The sequence below is a fragment of the Heterodontus francisci genome, chromosome 43 (genome assembly GCF_036365525.1).
Source record: "Heterodontus francisci isolate sHetFra1 chromosome 43, sHetFra1.hap1, whole genome shotgun sequence".
NCBI classification, from domain to species: Eukaryota; Metazoa; Chordata; class Chondrichthyes; order Heterodontiformes; family Heterodontidae; genus Heterodontus; species Heterodontus francisci.
In genome coordinates, this window is record NC_090413.1 from 6,890,466 (window position 1) to 6,915,838 (window position 25,373).

General features: G+C 44.2%; 1 protein-coding gene across 4 annotated transcripts in view; it reads right to left on the bottom strand.

The window, feature by feature from the left end:
- The window catches only part of map2k7 (mitogen-activated protein kinase kinase 7), a 115,388-nt gene that overhangs the window by 53,927 nt on the left and 36,088 nt on the right, over positions 1-25,373 (bottom strand). For 2 of the 4 annotated variants that reach the window (XM_068020842.1, XM_068020841.1), the window contains exons 2-4: positions 6,474-6,521; positions 2,030-2,174; positions 913-979 (exon numbers count right to left, since the gene is read on the bottom strand). In XM_068020842.1, the coding sequence (XP_067876943.1) occupies positions 913-979; positions 2,030-2,174; positions 6,474-6,521 (260 nt within the window). The remainder of the gene's footprint in view (positions 1-912; positions 980-2,029; positions 2,175-6,473; positions 6,522-25,373) is intronic. The other 2 variants (XM_068020843.1, XM_068020845.1) reach the window with 1 other exon arrangement.

Consider the following 25,373-nt stretch of genomic DNA (forward strand, 5'->3'; position numbering starts at 1 on the left):
TGGTGAGAAGTGAGGGATCGTGGATGAGCAGAGAGATTTAATGCTCTAAGTGCAGAAATCACTAAAAGCTAGTGGATAGTTACAAAAAGTAATTTTAAAAGCTAATGGAATGGTGGCCTTTATCTCAAGAGAGCTACAAAAAAAGCTCTGGTCAGACCTCATCTGGAGTACTACATTCAGTTCTGAACACTGGCCTGGGAGGGGGTACAGTGCAGATTCACCAAAATGATACTGGGATTAAAAAGGGTTAAGCTATGTGGCCAGCTTGGATCGACTAGACTTGTATTTCCTAGAATATCAAAGAATAAGGAATGATCTAAATGAGGTGTTTAAAATGATTAAGGGATTTGATAAGGTAGATAGAAAGAAACTGTTTCCTCTGGTGGGAGAGTCCAGAACAGTCACAATCAGGGCACAATCTTAAAATTAAAGCTAGGCCATTCAGGGGCGATGTCAGGATGCACTTCTTCACAAAGGGTAGCAGAAATCTGGAACTCTCTCCCCTAAAAAGCTTTTGAAGTTGCGTGGTGCTGTTTGATGGGCAAGGGGAGAGTTCGGGGGGGTTGCTGGTGTGGCAGTTAAAAATTTCAAAACTCAAGCCGATAGATTTTTGTTCAGAAAGGGGATTACAGGATACAGAACCAAGGTAGGTAGGTGGAGTTCAGATACCGATCAACTATAATCCAACTGAATGGTGGAACAGACACGAGGAGCAGAATGGCCTACTCCTGTTCCTGCATTCCTAATGCATTCCTAGTGCAATGGTCGTAAGAGAGAAATGGGGAACCACTATTTTGGTAAAATGGAATACTGACAAGTTAACTCTGCTTTGTGGGATGGAGACCAGTTACAGCCCAATCACATCTCAAACAATATACATGAAGCACAAATATCAGCTGGTATGTAACTTACCTGCCCTCCTATCGTTAGGTACCCAGTCTGTTTCATAATCTCCTGCAGCTTCTGCTCAATCTCTATACTGCGAATAGAAACACAATATATGATTACGGACACTGAGGAATTCAGGAAACTAAAATTATTAAACAGCAGCCTCTTTGCCCAAAACGTAGGTACAATCCCTGCCTCCCACATACAACACATTACCCCATCAATGTCCTGCCAAAACAGCTTGTAAGAAATAACTAATTCAGCGTAACTCCACAGAACTCCACTCATCAGCACGCTGCACATCACCCTCAGGACAGGCCTGGTTATCAATTATCTCGCCCTGGGCTATTCTAGAATCTCAGCACTGGAAGAAACCTGCCTTAAGGCCAAACATTGAAGGCTCCCCGCCTATCTACACATTCGATCACCTGGCTTGCCTCAAAAATCACTAACATGGGGGCCTCAGATATGGGATACTAGAATGAAAGCTTTTATGTTGGAGAAAAGAAGAATGGGACATGATTCAGGCCTGTAAATGCTGAGAGACAGAGAAAATATAGTTGTACGAAAGCTGGATTTGTTAAGTACAGACAAAAGAGCCATTTCTGCTCATCTATCTCATTCTTCCATCAATATCCTCAATTTCCCCATCACAGCACATTCCTGCTTTTAGAGTTTTTGTCTCCATTACCGTATCTACAGCCCATTCCAGGAATTGGTGACTTTGTGAGGAAGTGCTTCCTGACTTCAGTTCTGAACTTTCTGTTACCAATGTTTACACATTTCCCATGATTTAACAGAATTAACCCAACGTCCCATAATATCCACCTACTCGCATGATAAATGCTTTTTCTTACCCATCCTCATAACCAAGTGCTCCATCTCTGGAGATCAACCTCACATCCCTTCTCTGCATCGCTTACAGGGCTTGAATATGCTCTTAGTCAGGTCTCAAGGTTGATCAAGCTTTCAACCATCAGCCTCCCATCCTGGCCAAGTGAATATTATGCATTCTTCTATATTCTTTAGAGACAGTAATAATAGATTCTACCTTTGATTTGTGCTCCAGCTGTCCTGGATTTAAAGAGGAATGAAGTACTGCTAGTTTATTTGAAAGAGTGAAACACTGTCTTTTTCTTACCTTTCCATGCTCTTCTGTAGCAGGTACTGAGGCTGTGGGAGGCTGAGCATATGCCGAGGGCGTGAAGGGGGCGGGTGATGTTGTGGTGAGGTTTCTGATGAAGATGATCGGCTGCCAGCATCATTTGCTAATGGAAGCTGAAGAGCTGAAAACAAATAAACGCTACTATTACATTAAACACCAACGCCTTCCCACCACAAACTCTGCTGACAGCGAAACCCCCTACCACTTAGTCACCTCCAGGGTTCCTCCTGGCCACTGGCAAATCCAGGCTACAAACACTGCAGGTTTTTAGCATAAGAGCAAATATAAACAGGGATCAAGAGTCAGGATGTGACCAGAACTAACAAAACACAGACCCACAACTGGCAACTTGGCACATTAATGATCAAGCCCAAGCTGGCAATGAAGGGAGCGAGATGGAGAAATGTGGGTGTACGGAGCATAAAATGCGGGTCTTCCCGCAATAAAGTAACAAACTGGAAGAACACTCAGCCACTCTCTCACACCTCCCAGTGGTCAGCTGCAGAGAGGCACTGTCAGACCTCCAAGCTCACCTGCTTGCCCCTGGGGTGGGAGGGTGGGGGCATAAAGGGGAGAAAAGACATCAAAACTGAAGATGTTGACCACTTACAATAGCTGAAGATTCCAGTTTGCAACTGTCATTTCAAGGTCTGATTACAGCCATGTATGATAGACAATAGATGAACAGGGGATGTTCGATTACAGCCATTGCTTTCCCCTCCAATTTGGAATTGGTTAAATACCTGAAAAGCAGCAATTTGCAGGGCTATGGGGAAAGAGCAGGGCAGTGGATTTCTTTCAAAGAGGCAGCAGGCATGGGCATGATGGGCCAAATGGCCTCCATCTGTGCTGTATGATTCCATTCCCATCACTTATCCCTCCTGACCTGTAGCTGGTGTTAGTGCAGTGTTCCATTCTCAAGGCTGGCCTTGTGCACCCTGACCCAGGTAACCAATCTGTGCATGGGAATAAACAGTACATATGGCTAGCTCCGCTGACTCCACTGCTGTCCTCCCACAGGCTGGGCACACCTGCAACTCTGACAATAGTTACTGAACAGTAACATGGCTTGTAATGCCTTCTAGCCTAAAACTGCAAAGCTCAGCTGGAGGCCCTCACTGCTGAGCAGCAGATCAGGGATTTAGCCCTGGTCAATATCACATCACACAGTTTATTTACTCACCAGTGTACCTGGGTGGGAGGAGGCAAACTTTTACTAAATAGGGCTGAGGAACATAGCTTTAACTCTATTCAATAAAATTGATTCACTGAATTATGGGTTATTGGTGACAACTAGATCGCACAGCTTGGATACCGGATATAAAAACAAGAAATGCTGGAACCACTCAGCAGGTCTGGCAGCATCTGTGGAAAGAGAAGCAGAGTTAACGTTTCGGGTCAGTGACCCTTCATCGGAATTGGATACCGGATCACAGTTTACACCTGGCACGATGTAGAAATATGCCAGAGAGCAGGGTAACAGGGAGCGGGATGGGGGAAAACAGGGAGTGAGGGGGGGGGAAAGAGAGGGAGGGGGTGGAGGAAAAGAGAGTGGGGGGGGGGGGGGAAAAGAGAGGCGGCGGTGGAGAAAAAGGGAGTGGGGGGGGGGGGGAGAAGAGAGGGGGATGGGGGGGACAGAGAGCAAAGGGGAAGGGGGGGGGACAACAGAGAGCCAACAGGGGGGTGGCGGGGGAGAAACAGAGAGCCAAGGGGCGGGGGGGAACAGAGAGCCAAGGGGCGGGGGGGAACAGAGAGCCAAGGGGCGGGGGGGAACAGAGAGCCAAGGGGCGGGGGGGAACAGAGAGCCAAGGGGCGGGGGGGAACAGAGAGCCAAGGGGCGGGGGGGAACAGAGAGCCAAGGGGCGGGGGGGAACAGAGAGCCAAGGGGCGGGGGGGAACAGAGAGCCAAGGGGCGGGGGGGAACAGAGAGCCAAGGGGCGGGGGGGAACAGAGAGCCAAGGGGCGGGGGGGAACAGAGAGCCAAGGGGCGGGGGGGAACAGAGAGCCAAGGGGCGGGGGGGAACAGAGAGTGGGTGGAGAACAGAAACCAAGGGGGTGGGGACAGAGAGGCGGGGTGGATGACACAGAGAGAGTGTGTGCTGCACTACAATCCATCTCAGTGCACACACTAGTGTCTCACATCATCTCTCTCTCAAACAGCTGGTCTCTCACCACTCTCCCGTCTATCACTTCCCTCACTCTCACCCTACTCTACCCTGCCCCACTTTCCACAGCCCCTAACAGAAAACTGTCACTAATCTATAACCTCTTTCTCTATCAGTGGATCTGCTGCTGATCATTACAAAGTGAGCCCTGCTGGGAACACACGCATGTGGTCAGGATTAGGTCCAGCCCCCCAGGTCAATGAGCCCATCAGCACTAACCAGCTAGGCCAGCACATAAAGAACAGCCTCAGGCAGCCAGAATCAGCAAAGATTCAGGATTCAGCTCCTCCAGGAGAGATGGGAAGGATATGGTACAGCGTTGAGTGGTGAGAAAGAGTGAGAAGGAAGCGTAAGCCTCCAAATAGTTTTTAAAAATGGCCAAAATTTGCTAGCATCCATAGCTAATATCCAAAAAGAGCCAGCATTATTAAACTCACAAACTCAAGTCAGATTATTTCTGAACATCTACATACCATTCTGCATCGGGGGCCTCATTCTCCAGCCCATTTCACATGTGTCCCAAGCTGCCAGTCGTTTTGCCAAGGTAATCCATTTTACTGAACAGACTCAGATATTTGATAAATGTTGCAATGCTTGTAATTAACAACTATAAGATGGGGGTGACTATAACAGTAGGGGAAATGAGATCACACAGTCTGCAGGTTTAAAGTAATTTTATAATATACAACACATACAAACCAGGACAAGTCTTCGCCAATATCCTCTGTATTGTAAAATCTGAAAAGAAGATTATTCTGAATTGTAACAAAACTAGGCAAATTTATGATTCATTTTCCTATTTTCTAGTGCTTGTGAATATCTCAACGACTATATAATGATATTAGCAGGATCTCTCTCATTTCAGACTGGGACAACACATACTGATCCTGGCCAGTTAATGGAAGCCCAGGGCCAGGCTTTGACTAATGGAAACCCCTTCACAGTCCAAAGTAACATCATTTGACAAGTGAGATGGTGCAAGATCTTCATAAACAGATACAGTAAGGGATATATTATTGAAGGAAGGAAGATCTTGCATTTCTATGGCCATGACTACAAGATGTCCCAACTCACTTTACAGCCAATTAAGTACTTTTCTTAAGAATCATAGTCACTGTTGCAATGTAGGAAATACAGCACACAGCAAGATCCCATGAACAGCAATGAGATAATGACTAGATTATTTGTTTGAGGGATAAATATTTGCCAGGACACCGGGAAGAACTCCCCTGCTCTTCCAACAGTGCAGTGGGATATTTTACATCTACCTGAGAGGGCAGTTGACGTCTCAGTTTAATGTCTCATCTGAAAGATGGCACTTCTGACAGTGTAGCATTCCCTCAGTACTCCACTGAAAAGTCAGCTTAGAACTTGTGCTCAAGACTCTGAAATGGGAATTGAACCCACAACTTTCTGACTGAGAGGCGAGAAAGTTACCCACTGAGCCACGGCTGACACATATTCATGAAACTCATCTAAATATAGACCGTTTTAAGCAGGGGGAGGGCAAGAATAATTCTGTAATCAATAAATGTACAGTTTAGTTAACAATTTGTTAACAAATTAAATAAAATATTTGGGAGGAAATGACAAAATCAATGGCAACCAATGACTAAGCTAAACAAGGTTTCAAGGTTGAGAAACTGTGTCATGGTGACTGATCCATCCCATGACGCTTTTTCTTCCCTAACTACTGCTTCTAGAAAATAGAACATTCATTCATAAATTTGCACACATGTACATTTCTTTGCATTGTGAGGAGAGAAGGATAACAGTGCCATTCTATCTCTGTCATGCTACAGGATAAATTCCAAGACTGCATGCTGTGGTCATGCACAAGAGCAGCCATTTCAATAACTACAAGTAACATGCATCAGCCAGAGATCAGTCTCTCCAGTGTATGCTTGAGTGGTGAGTAAAACAATACTGTGAGGATAACAAGTAGAGAGGAGGAGATAGGCAAACAGAGAGGCAAAGAGTATTCACAACAGGAGACAGAAACAAGGTGAAGGAGGAGTGAAAGATTGGAAAAATGAAGAACAGAATGACGAGAGATAACGAGACCAACAAAAGTGAATAGAGAGAAAAACGATGAGAAAAAATAGGAAGGAGGAGAAATGTAGAAAAAAAACTGCAGAAAGGAGAGATAATTCCAAGAACATGGAAAGCACAACAGCATGGAGACAAAGTATAAATCAGCAAAAGGGAGGAAAGAAAGAAAGATAGGTGCATATGATAAATAAGAGATTTGGTACCTGCTCGTTGGGATGGGGCAGGAGCAGGGCTTAGAGTGATCACTATAACTGGATCAGGAAAAGGAAAATCGCATAAATCATAATGTATCAAAACTTTGGCATAAACACAAAACAATTATTAACGGGTAAATTAAATCCATTCAGGAATGAAATCAACAATGAAACAAAGGAGCTGAGTGACAGGCAAAAGGCGAATGGGATGGATTCACAGCACTGAAGTCTCTGCACCTCACAGCAGGACCCTGGAACAGTGTAGAAAACTACACAGGAGATCAGGCGCCAGTAACTGAACAATCTGCTCATCGCAAAGTACTATCAATTTCTAACTGGGACACTGCCTCTCACCCCCTCTAATGCTCAGATTGTGAAAAGCACTCCTGAAACTGCTGCTTTAATTGCAGAACATCGTTCCAAGCTCATTTTAAACACAATGCAACATACCAGTTCATTTTAACAAAAGATACCATTTGTAATTCCTTTCCATAACAAAGTTAAATATTTCTCCACAAAACCTGTTTTATTTATTGAGAAGATTTAGAACTTGATTCAGAAGTCAAGAAATTACTACATAATTCTGTTAAAATTAGATTTTTTTAAATTATTAATTTCACACAGATGTCATCCCCTGGTGTTTAAATGCAAAAGTAGATCAAGAACATGTAATAGAAGAGAAACAGAAAGGATGTGTGATGAATCGCATTAGCTGCACTCGAGTGGCTCCTTATAGCTCAATGCCAGTCTACACACCTTTCCATAAGACATGCGCACAGATAAACACACACACACACACACAGCGCTGTGACGCTTAGAATTTACTTCCAGGATCAGTGGCTAAGGTAGAAACTGTGTCAACATTTAAGATTATACTATATAGAGGGTTTAAGAAAAAGGGTTTCAAGGATATGGGAACATAGTGGATAAATGTGCTTTGGAATATTTGCTCGTGTGGAGTTGGGTCAAGGCCAACATAGACTGGTTGTGTGGAATGGCCGGTTTCCATATTCTAACTTCTACCCATCTCCTATATTAACAGTAATACACACATGTTCACACCACCTGCACACTAATACATACACATACGCGAATGGTAGCATAGTGGTAATGTTACTGGACTAGCAATCCAGAGGTGCGGTCTAATGTTCCAGAGAAGCAAGTTCAGATCTCACCATAGCACCTGAAGGAATTTAAATTCAATTAATTAATAAATCTGGAATAAAAAGCTAGTCTCAGCAATGACAATTATGAAACTCCCAAATTGTCCTAAATACCCATCTGGTTCACTAATGCCCTTCAAGGAAGGAAATTCGATGTCTTTACCCAGTCTTGCATACATGTGACTCCAGACCCACAGAATGTGGTTGACTCTTAGCAGCCCTCTGAAATGGCCTAGCCATTCAACTGCAGAACAGATTGCGACAGAAAAGTCCAATATGAATAAAACTGGATGGACCACTCAGTATCGGCCTAGGCACTGGAAACAACAAAAGCACACCCTGCCCAGTCAACCCTTCAAAGTCTTGTTCACCAACATCTGGGGACTTGTGCCAAAGTTGGGAGAGCTGTCCCACAGACTAGTCAAGCAACAGTCTGACATAGTCATACTTACAGCCAATGCCCCAGACTCCTCAATCACCATCCCTGGGTATGTCCTGGCAAGGCAGACCCACCAGAGGTGCCAGCATAGCAGTATACAGTTTGGAGACCTTGGAAGTGCTCAACGTTGGCTCTGAGCCCCATGAAGTGGCAATGGCATCAGAGCGAACATGGGCAAGGAAACCAGATAAATCAGTACTCCTCCATTATGAACACCAACTGGAAGAAGCGCGAAGGGTAGCAAGGGCATAAAATTTACTCTGGATGGGGTACTTCAATGTCCAAGAGTGGCTCAGTCACACCATTACTGATCGAGCTGACAGGGTCCTGAAGGACACATCTGCCAGGCTGGGCCTGCGGCAGGTGGTAACAGAACTAATAAAAGGGAAAAACCTACTTGACCGCGTCCTCAGCAATCTACCGGTCACAGATGCATCTGTTCAAGACAGTATTAGTAGGAGTGACCATTGCTCAGTCCTTGAGATGAAATCCCATCTTCACACTGAGGACACCCTTCAGCGAGTTGTGTGGCACTACCATTGATAAATGGGATAAATTCAAAACAGATCTAGCAGCTCAAAACTGAGCATCCATGAGTTACCGTGGCCCATCAGCAGCAGCACAATCCACAATTTGGCCCACTAAATCCCTCACTCTACCATTACCATCAAGCCAGGAAACCAACCCTAGTTCAAGTGTAGGAGAGCATGCCAGAAGCAGCACCAGTCATACCTAAAAATGAGATACCAGCCTGGTGAAGCTACAACACAGGACTGGATGCATGCTAAATAGCGGAAGCAGCATACTATAAACAAAATTAAGCAATCCCGCAACTAACGGATCAGATCAAAGCCCTGCCACATCAAGTTGTGAATGGTGTTGGACAATTAAACAACTAAGCTGAGGAGGAGGCTCCACAAATATCCCCATCCTCAATGATGGGGGAACCCAGCAAGTCAGTGCAAAAGACAAGGCTTAGTGGATGATCTATCTTGGCCTCCTCCTGAGGTCCTCACCATCATAGATGCCAGTTTTCATCCAATTTGATTTACTTCAAGTGATATCATGAAATGTATGAACACACTGGATACAGCAAAGACTTTGGGCCTTGACAACATCCTGACTGTAGTACTGAAGACTTGTGTTCCAGAACTAGCTGTGCCCCTTGCCAAGCTGTTCAGTACAGCGACAACAGAGGCATCTGCCCGACAAAGTGAAAAATTGCCCAGTCAAGCTCTGTCCACAAAAAGCAGGACAAATCCAATCCGGCCAATTACTTCCCTATTAGTCTACTCTCAATCATCAGCAAAGTCATGGAAGGTGTTGTCAACAGTGCTATCAAGCAGCACTTAACCAGCAATATCCTGCTCACTGATGCTCAGTTGGGGTTCTGCCAGGGCCACACGGCTCCAAACCTCTTTACAGCCTTGGTTCAAACATGGACAAAAAAGGGCTGAATTCCAGAGGTGATGCCTTTGACATCAAGGAAGCATTTGACTGAGTGTGGCATCAAGGAGCCCTAGCAAAACTGGAGTCAATGGGAATCGGGGGAAAACTCTCCACTGGTTGGTGTCATACCTAGCACAAAGGAAGATGGTTGTGTTTCTTGGAGGCCAATCATCTCAGTCCCAGGATATCACTGCAGGAGTTCCTCAGGGTAGTGTCCTATGCCCAACCATCTTCAGCTACTTCATCAATGACCTTCCTTCAATCAGAAGTGGGGATGTTCACTGAAGACTGCACAATGCTCAGTACTATTTGCAACTCCTTTGATACTGAAGAAATCTGTATCTGCATGCAGCAAGACCTGGAGATGTGATTTAGCTAAAGTGGACTGGAAACAGCTATTTGAGGGTAAACCAGTGCCAGATCAGTGGGAGGCATTCAAGAAAGAGATTGTGAGGATTCAGAGCAACAACGTTCCCTTAAAGAAAAAGGATGGATCTAACAAATCCAGAGCCCCCTGGATCTCAAGGGGCTTAAAGGAGAGGATAAAGAAAGGGAAGCTAATGACAGATACCAAGGGCACAATACTGCAGAAAGTCTCGAGCAGTATGAAAATTGTAGGGGTGAAATTATAAAGGAAATCAGGAGAGGGCATGAAAAAATATTGGCAAATAAAAGCAAGGAAAACCCAAAGATTTTTTTATAAATACATAAGGAGCAAGAGGATAACTATAGAAAGAGTAGGGCCTATTCGCAGACATAAGAGTAACCTGTGTGTGGAGGCAGAAGACATGGGTATGGTTCCTAATGAATGCGTTTCGTCTGTTTACACAAAAGAGAGGGACGATACAGACATTGCAATCAGAGAGGAGGAATGTGAAATATTAAATGAAATTAACATGGTAAGAGTAGTAGTATTAAGGAGTTTAACAATTTTGAAAGTGGATAAATCCACAGGCCCAGATGAAATGTATCCTAGACTGTTAAGGCAAGCAACAGAAGAAATAGTGAAGGCTCTGACCATCATTTTCCAATCCTCTTTGGCTAGATATGTGGTGCCAGAGGACTGGAAGACAGCTAACGTTGTAGCATTGTTTAAAAAGGGATACACAAAGTACTCACAGGACAGTTAGCCTAACATCGGTGGTGGGTAAATTACTGAAAAAAATTCTGAGGGACAGGATAAACCTTCATTTAGAAAGACGCGGATTAATCAAAGACAGTCAGCACAGATTTATTAAGGGAAATCCATGTCTGACATGATTGAATTTTTCGAGAAGGTAACAAGGAGGGTTGATTAGGGTAGTTCATTTGACGTATTCTATATGATATACTGGTCACAGAAGTAAAAGCCAAGGTAAAGTGGCAAGTTGGATCCAAAATTGGCTCAAAAGGCAGGAAGCAAAGGGTAATGGTTGAGGAGTGTTTTTGTGACTGGAAGGTTGCTTCCAGTAGGGTTCCACAGGGCTCAGCACTAGATCCCTTGCTTTTTGTGGTATAGATCAACGATTTGGTCTTGAATGTAGTGGATATGATCAAGAAGTTTGCAGACAATACAACAATTGGTCATGTGGTTGATAATGAAGATGACAGCTGCAGACTGCAGGAAGATATCAATGGACCAGTCAGGTGGGCGGAACAGTGGCAAGTGGAGTTCAATCTGGAGTATGTGAGGTAATGCATTTGGAGAAGGCTAACAAGGCCAGGGAATATGCAATAAATGGCAGGATACTAAGAAGTGTAGAGAAACAAAGGGACTTTGGAGTGCAAGCCACAGATCCCTCAACACGCCTCGACAAGTGGATAAGGTGATGAAGGAGGCAGATGCGATACTTACCTTTATTAGTCGAGGCATAGTATTTAGGAGCCGAGAGGTGATGCTGGATGTATAAAGCACTGTTAGGCCACGGCTGGAGTACTGCGTGCAGCTCTGGTTACCACAGTATAGGAAAGATGGGATTCCACTAGAGAGGGTACAGAGGAAATTTACAACGTTGCCTGGACTGGAGAATTTTAATTATGAGGAAAAATTGAATAGGCTAAAGTTGTTTCTTTGGAAGAGAGGAGGCTGAGGGGAAAACTAATTGAAGTATATAAAATTATGAGGGGACTAGATAGAGTGCATAGGAAGGCCCCATTCAACTTGGTTGAGGGGTCCATAACCAAGGGGCATAGATTTAGGGTAAGATGTAGGAGGTTTAGAGAAGATTTGAAGGGAAAGTTTTTCACCCAGAGGGTGGCAGGGATCTGGAATTCACTGCCTGAAAGGCAGAGACCCTCTTAACATTTAAAAAGTACTTGGATATTCACTTGAAGTACTGTAACCTACAAGGCTAAGGACCAAGAGCTGGAAAGAGGGATTAGGCTGGATGACTACTTATTGGCCGGTGCAGATGGGCTGAATGGCCTCCTTTCGTGCTATAGGTTTCTATGATTCTATTCTAATTTCTATGACAACGTTCAGGCTTGGGCTGATAAGTGGCAAGGGTCATCGTGCCACACAAATTTTAGGCAATGACTATCTTCAACAAGACAGAATCTAAGCATCTCCCTTTGACGTTCAGCAGCCTTACTATTGTTGAATCCCCCAGGATGTTGATGCTATTACTATTAACCAGAAACATAACTGAACCAGCCATATAAATACTGTGGGTACAAGAGCATGTCAGAGGCTGGGAATTCTGATGAGAGTAACTCACCTCCTGGCTCCTCAAAGCCTGTCTACCATCTACAAGGCACAAGTCAGAAGAGTGACGGAAACCTCTCCACTTGCCTGGATGAATGCAGCTCAAACAATACTCAAGAAGTTCAACGCCATCCAGGACAAAGCAGCCCGCTTGACTGGCACCCCGTCCACCTTAAATATTTACTCCCTCCACCAGTGGTGTCCAGTGGCAGCAGTATGTGCAATCTACAAGATGCACGGCAGCAACTCACCAAGGCTCCTTCAACAGCACCTTTCAAACTCGTGACCTCTACTACCGAGAAGGATAAGGGCAGCAGATGCCTGGGAACACTACCACCTGCAAGTTCCCTTCCAAGTCACACACCATCCTGACTTGGAAATATATTGGCATTCCTTCACTGTCACTGGGTCAAAATCCTGAAAATCCTTCCCTAACAGCACTATGGGTGTACCTGCACCACATGGACTTCAGAGGTTCAAGAAGACAGCTCACTGCCAGCTTCTCTAGGGCAATTAGGGATGGGCAATAAATGCTGGCCTTTTCCCACATCCCATGAACGAATTTATGAAAGCACCTACATCAAGTCTACAGCACTAAACAGGCCATTCAGTCCACTGGTCTCTGCTGGTGTTTAGCCTCCTCCAACCCCTCTTTGCCCAAGTCCATGAGCATATCCTTCTATTCCTTTCTCCCTCATGTGCTTATCTAGCTTCACCTTAAATCCATCTATGCAATTTGCCTCAACTACTACTTGTGGTAGCAAGTTCCACATTCTAATCACAGCGAGTAAAGGAGTTTCTCCTAAATTCCCAATTGGATTTATTACTATCTTATATTTATGGCCACTAATTTTGGTCACCCCAAAGTGGAAATATTTTCTCCAGATCCACCCCATCAAACTCATTATCTTAAAAAGAGTTCGATTAGGTCACCCTTCAGCTTTCTCTTTCCTAGAGAGAAAAAAAAAGTCCCAGTCTGTTCAGTCTTTCTTAATAGTTATAACCCCTCAGTTACCCTGTGTTGCTACATTTAGTGAATTTCTTTGTTCCCTTTGCTCCTCTACACCATTTAGGCTTTTATTCTTCCTCCCAAATGCATCACCTCGCACTTTGCTATATTGGAATTCATTTGTCAATTAAACACCATTATGCAAGTTTATTAATGTCTTCTTGAATATTGTTGTGTTGCTCCTATGTATTCTGTACACCTCCTCCAATTTGGTGTAGTTTGAAAATTTAGTAATAGTACTTCTGTGCACTACACACTAATATACGCACAAATCTACCTGCACACTAATCATATGCAAATACATACCTATGCGCTGACAAACACACACACGGGTAAATGTACAACGTATATGAACACATAGGAATAGGACTAGGCCATTTAGCCCCTCAAGCCTGTTCCATCATTCAGAGATCATGGCTGATCTGGGATCTAACTCCATATACCCACCTTTGTCCCACATCCCATAATACCTTTGTTAACAAAAATCTATTAACCTCAGTTTTAAATTTGACAATTGATCTAGCATCAACTACTATTTGCGGAAGAGAGTTCCAAACTTCTACCACCATTTGCATTAAGAAATGTTTCTTAACTCCTGAAAGGTCTGGCTCTAATTTTTAGACAATGCTACCTCGTCCTAGACTTCCCAAACAACAAACATAGTTTCTCTCTAACTTACTATCTTGAAAACTTCAATTCAAATCAAGGCCAATATCTCCTTCCTAAGGTGTGGTGCCCAGAACTGCTCACAGTAACTCCAGGTGTGGGCTAACCAAGACTTTGTATAGCTAAAGCATGACTTCTACACCCTTATATTCTCATCTTCTAAATATAAAGGTCAGCATTCCATTAGCCTTTTTGATTATTTTTCATATCTGTTCATGACATTTTAATAATGTGTACCTGGACCCCAAAGTCTTTTTGGACCTCCACTGTTTCTAGCTTTTTACCACTTAGAAAGTACCCTGTTCTATTCCTCTTAGGTCCAAAGTGGATGACCTCACATTTGCCTACAGTGGAATCCATTTCCCACACTTTTGCTCATGAACTCTATCAATATCTTCTTGTAATTTTACACTTCCATCTACATAGGAGGAGTAGGCCATTCAGCCCATCGAGCCTGCTCCATCATTCAATGCGATCATCTACTTCAATGCCTTTTCCCCACACTATCCCGATATCCCTTTATGTTATTGGTATTTAGAAGTCTGTCAATCTCTACTTTAAACATACTCAATGACTGAGCTTCTACAACCCTCTTGGGGTAGACAATTCCAAAGATTCACAACCCTCTGAGTAAAGAAATTTCTCCTCATCCCTGACCGAAAAAGATGACCCCTAATTTTAAAACAGTGCCCCCTAGTTCTGGACTCACCCACAAGATAAACATCCTTTCCACATCCACCTTGTCAAGACAGTTCAGGATCTTATATACTTCAATCAAGTCTCCCCTCACTCTTCTAAACTCCAGTGACAAGAAGTCCAGTATGTCCAACCTTTCCAAGTATCAATCTAGTAAACCTCCTCTGAACTGCCTCCAACGCATTTACATCCTTCCTTAAATAAGGAGATCAAAACTGATATTCAAGATGTCTCACCAATGCCCTGTATAACTGAAGCATAACATACTTACTTTTATTTTCAATTCCTCTTGTAATAAAGGATAGCATTCCATTAGCCTTCTTTATGAGTTGCTGTACCTGCATACTAACTTTTTGTGACTCACACACTAGAATACCTAGATACCTCTGCACCTCGAAATTCTGCAGTCATTCTCCGTTTAAGTCTTCTTCTTTGGCCTCCTTGTCTCGAGATACAATGGGTAAGCGCCTAGAGGTGGTCAGTGGTTTGTGAAGCAGCGCCTGGAGTGGCTATAAAGGCCAATTCTAGAGCGACAGACTCTTCCACTAGTGCTGGGCCTCTAGGCCCAGGCCCTTCCTTTCATGCCCCGCCCTGTGGGCCCAGGCCCTTCCCCTGGTACCCGCCCTGTGGGCCTGGGCCCTTCCCCTGCTACACCATATGATTTGGACTGCAGTGATACAGTTTCCACATTACCAACAGGCATTTTCAAATCAATAATGGCATAGAAGGAAGCCATTCGGCCCATACCAGCTTTGCACGGAGTATTCCGGTCAGTCCCACTCCCCCGCTCGATCTCCGTACCCCTGTAAGTTTATTTCCTTCAAGTGGCCATCCAATTTCCTTATGAAATCATTGATCGTCTCCGCTTCCACCACCCTCGTGGATAGCGTGTTCCAAGTCATTACCACTTGCTGCGTAAAAAAGTTTGTCCTCACATTCCCCCTGCATCTCTTGCCCAAAACCTTCAATCTGTGTCCCCTAGTCCTGGTACCATCAGTTAATGGGAACAGTTTCTCCTTGTCCAACTTATTGAAGCCGGTCATAATCTTGTACACCTCTATTAATTCTCGCTTCAATCTTCTTTCCTCCAAGGAGAACAACCCCAGCTTCTCCAACCTAACCTTGAAACTAAGCCCCCCCATCCCTGGAACCATTTGGGTAAATTTTCTCTCAAGGACCCTCACATCCTTTTAAAAGTGTGGTGACCAGAACTGGATGTAATACTCTAGTTGGGGCCTAACCAGGACTTTAGAAAGGTTCAGCAAAACTTCCCTGCTTTTATACTCTATCCCTCTATTTAGGAAGCCCAACATCCCATAAGCTTTGCTAACCACTCTCTCAAGATGTCCTGCCACTTCAAAGATCAATGCACTTGGACCCCCAAGTTCCTCTGTTCCTGCACACTCTTTAGAACTGCACCATTAAGTCTATATTGCTTCATCCTATCCCTTACCTCACACTTAGCTGTATTAAATTTGATCTATCACGTCTGCCCATTCTGCTAGACTACCTATGTCCCGTTGCAGGCGGTTCATATCATCCTCACTGTTTGCCACTCCTCCAAGTTTGGTATCATGAAAAAATTTTGAAATTCTATTCTGTATTCCAAGATCCAAGTCATTTACATATGCAAAAAAAAGCAGTGGCCCTAGCACTGACCCTTGGGGAACACCACGGTTTACCATCCTTCAATCTAAAAAACAACCATTTACTATACTATGTCTTACAGCATGACTACCTGACCCAAACTAGACGGGACCCAACGACATGTGTCAGGTTCGGGGCGGGTCGGGTCGGGTTGGACGCACTCTATCACCACCTCCGGTAAGTGGCTCCAATGTTAATGTACATTTTGGACTTGAAAGGTGGTTTTGTTACAGTTTTTTTAAGCTTGTGCAGATAAGCAACAAAGTGACAAAAGGAAGGTAGGTTAACTGATGTTCGGGATGGGTCAGGCGTGGGAAAAAATGAAAAGGGCTCGGGCCGGGTCGAGCTCGGGCTCGGGTTGGGTTTCATTTGCAGACCCGAGCCGGCCTTTGCTATGACTCGTTGTTTTCTACCCTTAAGCCTATTTTTTAATCCAATTGGACACTGACTCTCCTATTGTATGAGCCTCAATTTTGTTAACCAGCCTTTTATGTGGTGCTTTATTCCCTTCATCAACCTTCTCTGTTACTTCATCAAAAAATTCAATTAGATAAGTCAAGCATAATCTGCCTTTTACAAATCCATGCTCAAACCTCTCCAAGTGCCTGCTGATTTTTTTCTCCGCTGATTATTGTTTCTAAAAAAACTTTACCGACTACTGATGTTCAACTACTAGCCTGTCGTTGCTCGGACTGTCCTTACACACTTTCTTGAATTACGCCTTTTCTTGCTACTCCCTAATCCTCCTCTTTATCTAGGCAAGATTGGAAGATCATGGCAAGCCCTTCCGCTATCTCCACCCCAACTTCCTTTAGCAACCTTGGATGCAAGCCATCGGACCAGGTGACTAAGCACAGCCAGCCTTTCTCGTACCTTCTCCCTCTCACTTTTTACCTTATTCATTGTCGCTATTCTATCCGCTTCTACTGATATTTTGTCAGATTCCTCCTCCTTAGTAAACACCAATACAGAGTACTCAGTAAGTATTCTAGCCTTGCCCTGTGGCTCTATTATAGTCTGCATGTATTATCTGGCAGTTATACCAATAACATCAAACCTTAAAACCGAAGCTGGAATTGTTCCAGTATTCTTCAAGATGTGCCTGTAATCCCCTCTCCTCAGGGTTAGGATTTATAATATAAATAAAGTTGTATCCCTACAGATATTTCACTCCATTAAATCAGTCCGGCAATTTGTTTTATCTCCTGGATTTGACAGTCGATCCCACCAGGCTCCTCCCACCTACTCCCAGCTTGTAAAGCACTCTATCACACAAACTCAACATCAGTAATTTACAAGTTAGGGTTATTATGTAAAACAATGCACACTTAGTTAACAACCGAGAATGATAACAGGGTGACAATTCAGCATGTCTGGCAGCATTTGTGGAGAGAGAAACGGAGTTAGTATTTCAGGTATTTGGATAAATGCTTTTGTACACGTTGGCTTGCTGTCCACCTGACCCCTGATGTCACACTATGTAAATAAAGGCTTCAATGCACCATATGGAACAAGATTGATGACTGTTCATCTAACCTGTCGTTCTGATGAAAGGTCACTGACCGGAAAGGTTAACGGATTCCTTCTCCACAGATGCTGCCAAACCTGCTGAGTATTTCCAGCATTTTCCGATTTTATGACAATTCAATAGTTGTCCAGAGAACAATCTGCAAACAGTCAGATCACTCCATTTGATTTCAGCCTCTAATTCACTCTGGATATCGAATATTCTGTACATAAACCATCCAAACTTCTGACTAGATGCCAGTCTGTTATTTTCCAAACAAGATATGGGAAACATTTATTTAATTTTAAGTATGTTTTTGCCAATGGGAGCTTCCAGTACAGACAACAACTTTTACTTATATAACTCCCTTAACATTGTAAAGTGTCTCAAAGTGCTTTGCAGGAGCAGGAGCATTATCACACAAAAAATACCTAACCCAAGAGATAGGCAAATGGTATGTCAGTCTTTATTGCAAGAGTACAAGAATAAGGAGGTCTTGCTGCAATTGTAGAGGGCTCTGGTAAGACCACACCTGGAGGCTTCCTCCTCTTCTTTGGCCTCCTTGTCTCGAGAGACAATGGGTAAGCGCCTGGAGGTGGTCAGTGGTTTGTGAAGCAGCGCCTGGAGTGGCTATAAAGGCCAATTTGAGAGTTACAGACTCCTCCACAGGTGCTGCAGATAAAATTGGTTGTCAGGGCTGTTACACAGTTGGCTCTCCCCAGCGCTTCTATCTTTTTTCCTGCCAACTGCTAAGTCTCTTCGACTCGCCACTCTTTAGCCCCGCCTTTATGGCTGCCCGCCAGCTCTGGCAATCACTGGCAACTGACTCCCACGACTTGTGATCAATGTCACAGGACTTCATGTCGCGTTCGCAGACATCTTTAAAGCGGAGACATGGACGGCCGGTGGGTCTGATACCAGTGACGAGCTCGCTGTACAATGTGTCCTTGGGGATCCTGCCATCTTCCATGCGGCTCACATGGCCAAGCCATCTCAAGCGCAGCTGGCTCAGTAGGGTGTATATGCTGGGGATGTTTGCAGCCTCGAGGACTTCTGTGTTGGAGATACGGTCCTGCCACCGGATGCCAAGTACTCTCCGGAGGCAGCAAAGATGGAATGAATTGAGACGTCGCTCTTGGTTGACATGCGTTGTCCAGGCCTCACTGCCATAGGGCAAGGTACTGAGGACACAGGCTTGATACACTCGGACTTTTGTGTTCCGTGTCAGTGCGCCATTTTCCCACACTCTCTTCGCCAACCTGGGCATAGCAGTGGAAACTTTTCCCATGCACTTGTTGATTTCTGCATCGAAAGACAGGTTACTGGTGATAGTTGAGCCTAGGTAGGTGAACTCTTGAACCACTTCCAGAGCGTGGTCACTGATATTGATGGATGGAGCATTTCTGACGTCCTGTCCCATGATGCTCGTTTTCTTGAGGCTGATGGTTAGGCCAAATTCATTGCAGGCAGCCGCAATCCTGTCGATGAGTCTCTGTAGACACTCTTCTGTGTGAGATGTTAATGCAGCATCGTCAGCAAAGCGGAGTTCCCTGATGAGGACTTTCCGTACTTTGGTCTTCGCTCTTAGACGGGCAAGGTTGAACAACCTGCCACCTGATCTTGTGTGGAGGAAAATTCCTTCTTCTGAAGACTTGAACGCATGTGAGAGCAGCAGGGAGAAGATGATCTCAAACAGTGTAGGTGCGGGAACACAGCCCCGTTTCACGCCACTCAGGACTTTAATGTCAGGGTTGGGGCCGACCATGACTCATGGTCCTCCTGCCTTGGGCGCTATGGCATTGGAAGGATGAATGAGAATGGACAGAGACTGCTTGAGTTGTGTACCTATCATAACCGCTGCATCACCAACTCGTTCTTTCACACTAAACCCTGTCACCAGGTTTCTTGGAGGCACCCAAGATCATGTCGTTGGCACCAGCCGGACCTCATCGTCACAAAGCGAGCCTCTATAAACAGCGTTCAAATCACACACAGCTTCCACAGTGCGGACTGTGACACCGACCACTCCCTGGTGTGCAGCAAGGTTAGACTCAAACCAAAGAAGCTGCATCACTCCAAGCAGAAGGGCTGCCCACGCATCAACACTAGCAGAATTTCTTATCCACAGCTGTTACATAAGTTTCTAAATTCACTTGAAAAAGCCCTTCAAAACACTCCTACAGGGGATGCAGAGACCAAGTGGGCCCATATCAGAGATGCCATCTATGACTCAGCAATGACCACCTATGGCAAATGTGTTAAGCAGAATGCAGACTGGTTTCAATCTCACTTTGAAGAGCTGGAACCTGTCATAGCTGCTAAGTGCATTTCACTGTTGAACTACAAGAAAGCCCCCAGCGAGTTAACATCCGCAGCACTTAAAGCAGCCAGAAGCGCTGCACAAAGAACAGACAGGCGCTGCGCAAATGACTACTGGTAACACCTTCTGCAGTCATATTCAGCTGGCCTCTGACACCGGAAACATCAGAGGAATGTATGATGGCATTAAGAGCGCTTTTGGGCCAATCAAGAAGATCGCCCCCCCCCCAATCAAATCTAAATCAGAGGACACAATCACTGACCAACGCAAGCAAATGGACCGCTGGGTGGAGCACTACCTAGAACTGTATTCCAGGGAAAATGTTGTCACTGAGACTGCCCTCAATGCAGCCCAGTCTCTGCCAGTCATGGATGAGCTGGACGTACAGCCAACAAAATTGGAACTCAATGATGCCATTGATTCTCTAGCCAGCGGAAAAGCCCCTGGGAAGGACGGCTTTACCCCTGAAATAATCAAAGAGTGCCAAGCCTGCTATACTCTCAGCACTCCATGAACTGCTTTGCCTGTGCTGGGATGAGGGAGCAGTACCACAGGACATGCGCGATGCCTATATCATCACCCTCTATAAGAACAAGGGTGACCGCGGTGACTGCAACAACTACCGTGGAACCTCCCTGCTCAGCATAGTGGGGAAGTCTTCACTCGAGTCGCTTTAAACAGGCTCCAGAAGCTGGCTGAGCGTGTCTACCCTTAGGCACAGTGTGGCTTTCGAGCAGAGATCCACCATTGACATGCTGTTCTCCCTTCGCCAGCTACAGGAGAAATGCCACAAACAGATGCCCCTCTACATTGCTTTAATTGATCTCACCAAAGCCTTTGACCTCGTCAGCAGATGTGGTCTCTTCAAATTACTGGAAAAGATCGGATGTCCACCAAAGCTACTAAGTATCTTCACCTCATTCCATGACAATATGAAAGGCACAATTCAGCATAGCGGCACCTCATCAGACCCCTTTCCTATCCTGAGTGGCGTGAAACAGGGCTGTGTTCTCGCACCTACACTGTTTGGGATTTTCTTCCCCCTGCTGCTCTCACACCTGGAGTGAGGAGTGTTAATTGTATTCTAACTATACTTAATTGTATGCAGGTGGTGGGCATTAATTGGACATATATTTGCACCCCTGACAAATAGGCACATACCAAAACTGAGGTTGTGGGCTTAAGAGATGTATGCTTGCAATGTGCAACTCTGTAAATAAATCAGTGTAAAGATTAGCTCCAGTTTTGTCCTTTACCAACTGGACTAGAACACTGTGTACAGTTTTGGTCTCCATACCTAATGAAAGATTTATTTGCCTTAGGAGTGCACCAGAGTTTCACTAGATTGATTTCTGGACTGAGAGGGTTGTCCTATGAGGACAGATTGAGTTAAAAAGGGCCTATACTCTGAGGTTTAGAAGAGTGAGAAGTGATCTCATTGATGCATATAAAAGACTGAGGGGGATTGACAGAGTAGAAGCTGAGAGGCCGTTTCCCTTGACTCTAGAGTAGTCATTGTCTCAGGATAAGAGCCGGCCATTTAAGACTGAGATGAGGAGAAATTATTTCATGAAGAAGGTTATGAATCTTTCGAATTCTCTACCCCAGAGTTGTGGATGTTCAGTTGTTGAGTATATTCAGGACTTGAGAATGATACATTTTTGGGTACTAAGCGAATCACGGGATATCGGGAATAGTGCAGGAAAGAGCAGTTGATGTACAAGTTTAGCCATGATCCTATTGAATGGCGGAGCAGGCTTGAGGGTCTGTAAGGCCTACTGTTATTTTCTTAAATCACAGTGCCACCTGGCCAGAGGCCAATGTAGGTCAGCAAGCACAAGGATGATGAATATATATTACACATCAGCTGCAGCTGTACAAATTAAACATTATCCCCTTCCTTTGTATTTTATCCCTTTCGACACAATAACAAGGTCAAATATGTGCCTTTGAAGGCCTGACCTACTTGCAATGCCACCTTTAACGACTGGCGTACCTGCATCCTCTGACCCTCTATGCCATTTAAAACCTTATCATGCACATTTCCTTTCCCCAACTTCTAAAATGCACTGAACTCCATCTGCCTTCTATCTATGTCCGTGACAGTCTACAGCAATCTTCCCAAACTGATATTGTTCCCTCAGTCTAAACCCACATCACTTATGTATATGAGCAGAACAATTAGTGGAGGTTATTACTCAAAGGGAGATAGCACTAAACTTACTCCAACTTAATGGAACAATCATTGGGATCTGTTCCTTTACATCCATGGATCCTAAGGATGATAGAGAGGAGAGGCAGCACAGGGCCCGAATTTCCAAAATTCTGTGGAATTGTGCCAGAGGACTGCAAGGTAGGAAATATGCCACCCCTCTTTAAAAATGGAGACAAACAGATAAACCAGGAAACTATAGGTCAGTTAATCTTCAGTTGGTAAACTACCAGTCTGTTAAAAAGGGTTGAAATTGCGAAGCTCAAGTTAATCAGGGCCAGTTAACATAGGTTTTTAAAAAAGCACCACAATCAGCTTTATAGAATCTGAATAAAAAGAGGATAATTTTTTTTTTGCCAACTCTCTGTTTAATCTCCTCTTAACATTCACTGCTCCAGCAAAAAGAGTCCAAGTATCTCAAGTCTCAAACCCAACCATAGTTTCCCATATAAAAACAAGAAATGCACTCAGCAGGTCTGGCAGCATCTGTGGAGAGAAGCAGAGTTAACGTTTCAGGTCCGTGACCCTTCATCAGAACTAGTTTCATAGTTTCCCATATCTAGCATAATCCCAATGAATCTACACTATAAATTCTTGATGGCTTCAATCTCCTTTCGAGTTTGCAGTAGTGTTCCCCAAGGCTCAGTTTTGGGTCCATTACTCTTGAAAATTTTTATAAATGAACCTAGACTTGGGTATAGGGAGCAGCATTATAAAGTCTGCAGATGAGATGAAACTGAGCAACATTAGATAATGAGGATAGTTGTAGCCTTCAGAATGACAAGTAGGATGGTGAAATGGGCAGTAACATGGCAGACGGAGTTTAATGTGGAGATGGGTGAAGTGATGCACTTTGGGAGGACTAATTTGGAAAGACAGTATACTATAAATGGCAGGATTTTGAAAAGTGATGAGCAGAGAGACTTTGGTGTCCATATACACAAATCCTTAAAAAGTGGCAGGGCAAGCTGATAAGGTGGCAAAAAAAGCCTGTTGGGTTACTTGGGCTTATAAATAGAGGAACATAATATAAAAACAAAGAGATCATGCTAGAACTTTATAAATCACTGGTTAGGCCTCAGCTGGAGTCTTGTGGACAATTCTGGGCACCACCCTTCAGGAAAGATGTAAAGGCCTTAGAAAGGGTAGACAGGAGGTTTACCAGGATGTTACCAGGGATGAGGAACTTCAGTTATAATGAGAGTTTGGAAAAGTTAAGACTGTTCTCCTTGGAATAAAGAAGGTTAAGAGGTGACCTCACAGAGGTTTTCAAGATGATATATTTTGGTAGAGTAGATACTATTCTCTCTGGTGAGTGGGTCAATCACCAGAGGTCACAGATTTAAAATAATTGGCAAAAGATTTAGACGGGAAGAGGAGGAGAAATGTTTTCACTCAGAATTGTTGGGATCAGAGTCCATAAATAATTTTAAAACAGAGTTGGACAGGAACTTGAGAATGAAGAATTTACAGGGTTACGAACAAAAAGCGGGGTGTCTGATTAAGTACGGTTGCTCTTTCAAAGATCCAGCACAGACACAATGGGCTGGATGGCCTCCTCTGTGGATCATTCTTCTATGATTCTATAATGAAGTGCTCAAAAATGTGCCAACTATGGTATAACCAATGCCTTACCATTGTGAATATTCTATGACCCTACCCATAAAACCTCAAATGTCGCTGGTCTTACCAGATATTTCTCATATTTGAAACCCTGCATCTCTGTACTATCACAGCCTTCAGTGTCTTTCCATTGAGTGTACAGTCCCATCCCTTGTTTCTCCCCCTCCTAAACTTGGCTTAAATGTTAGACTCTTGCCTCAGAGTCAGAAGGTTGTGGGTTTATGTCCTATGCCAAAGGCTTGAACACTAGATTGGCATTTCAGTGCAGTACTGAGAGGGTGCTGCACTGCCCGAGGTGCTGCCTTTAAGATCACACATTAAACCCTCTCAGGTGGATGGAAAAAATCCTATAGCACTATCTAAAGAAGAGCGCGGGAGTTCTCCCTACTGTCCTGGTCAACAGTCATTACTCAACTATCACTTAAAAAAAATTATCTGATCATTATCTCATTGCCGTGTTTGGGAGATTGCGATGCACAAATTAACTGCCCTGTTTCCATTACAATAGTAACTACATTTCCAACAAACTACACTGGCTGTAAAGTGCTTTTGGACATCCTGAGGTCACAAAAGGCGCTATATAAATGCAAGTCTTTCTTTTCTTCCTTTCAAAATGAATTACCTCATACGTCATGAATTGTACCTCCAACCTGTCCTCCCAGCTGTTTGTGAAACTCCGTATCTTATTCTGTACTTTGAACAAAACTGCTAGTGCTTTTCATTATTTGCAGCAGCACACTACAACACATGCTCACCAACGAACTGTCTGGAAATCAAATATAAAATTACATCTCAAACCTGCACTATCAAACTGTCCTATTTGAAAGATAGAACATAACATACTATTTTGCTGCTGAGATTGAGTTGTGTTGACTTAATGCCACAGAGTCTAAATTCGAGATAAACACACAAGTCAATTTTCAGCCTACCCACCTGCAGAATCCAGGTGGATGGGCATTTGAAAAGGAACATAGAACAGTACAGCACAGTACAGGCCCTTCGGCCCACGATGTTGTGCCGAACCTTTAACCTACTCGAAGATCAAACTAACTACCTACCCTTCATTCTACTATCATCCATGTACTTATCCAAGAGTCGCTTAAATGTCCCTAATGTATCTGCTTCTAAAAGGAGCCAGTTATTTAACCAGCTCGGACTGACGATTTGTGATGTTGTTCTTCAGGGTTTTGCAGGTGGATGAGGCACCTGCCTAAAGCATGTGGAAGTCTCAAACAAAAGCAAATCAGCATCCGATGACATCAACAGGATCAGATATAAGTATCACCAGAGTCTGAGTGGAGAAATATCGTGGATTTCTTGCTCAGGATAAGTGGGTCTGAAGCTGCTCTGAAAACAGAAGGTGGCTCCTGGCTATTCTCGAACTTTCCTTTGATGAGCCAGGAAGAACAGGAGAGCTTCTCTCCACTCCACAAGGAAAGCTTGAGTCCTCCCCACCACAGACCCCTCTTCCCTCCAGTGAGATACTTCCCATCAC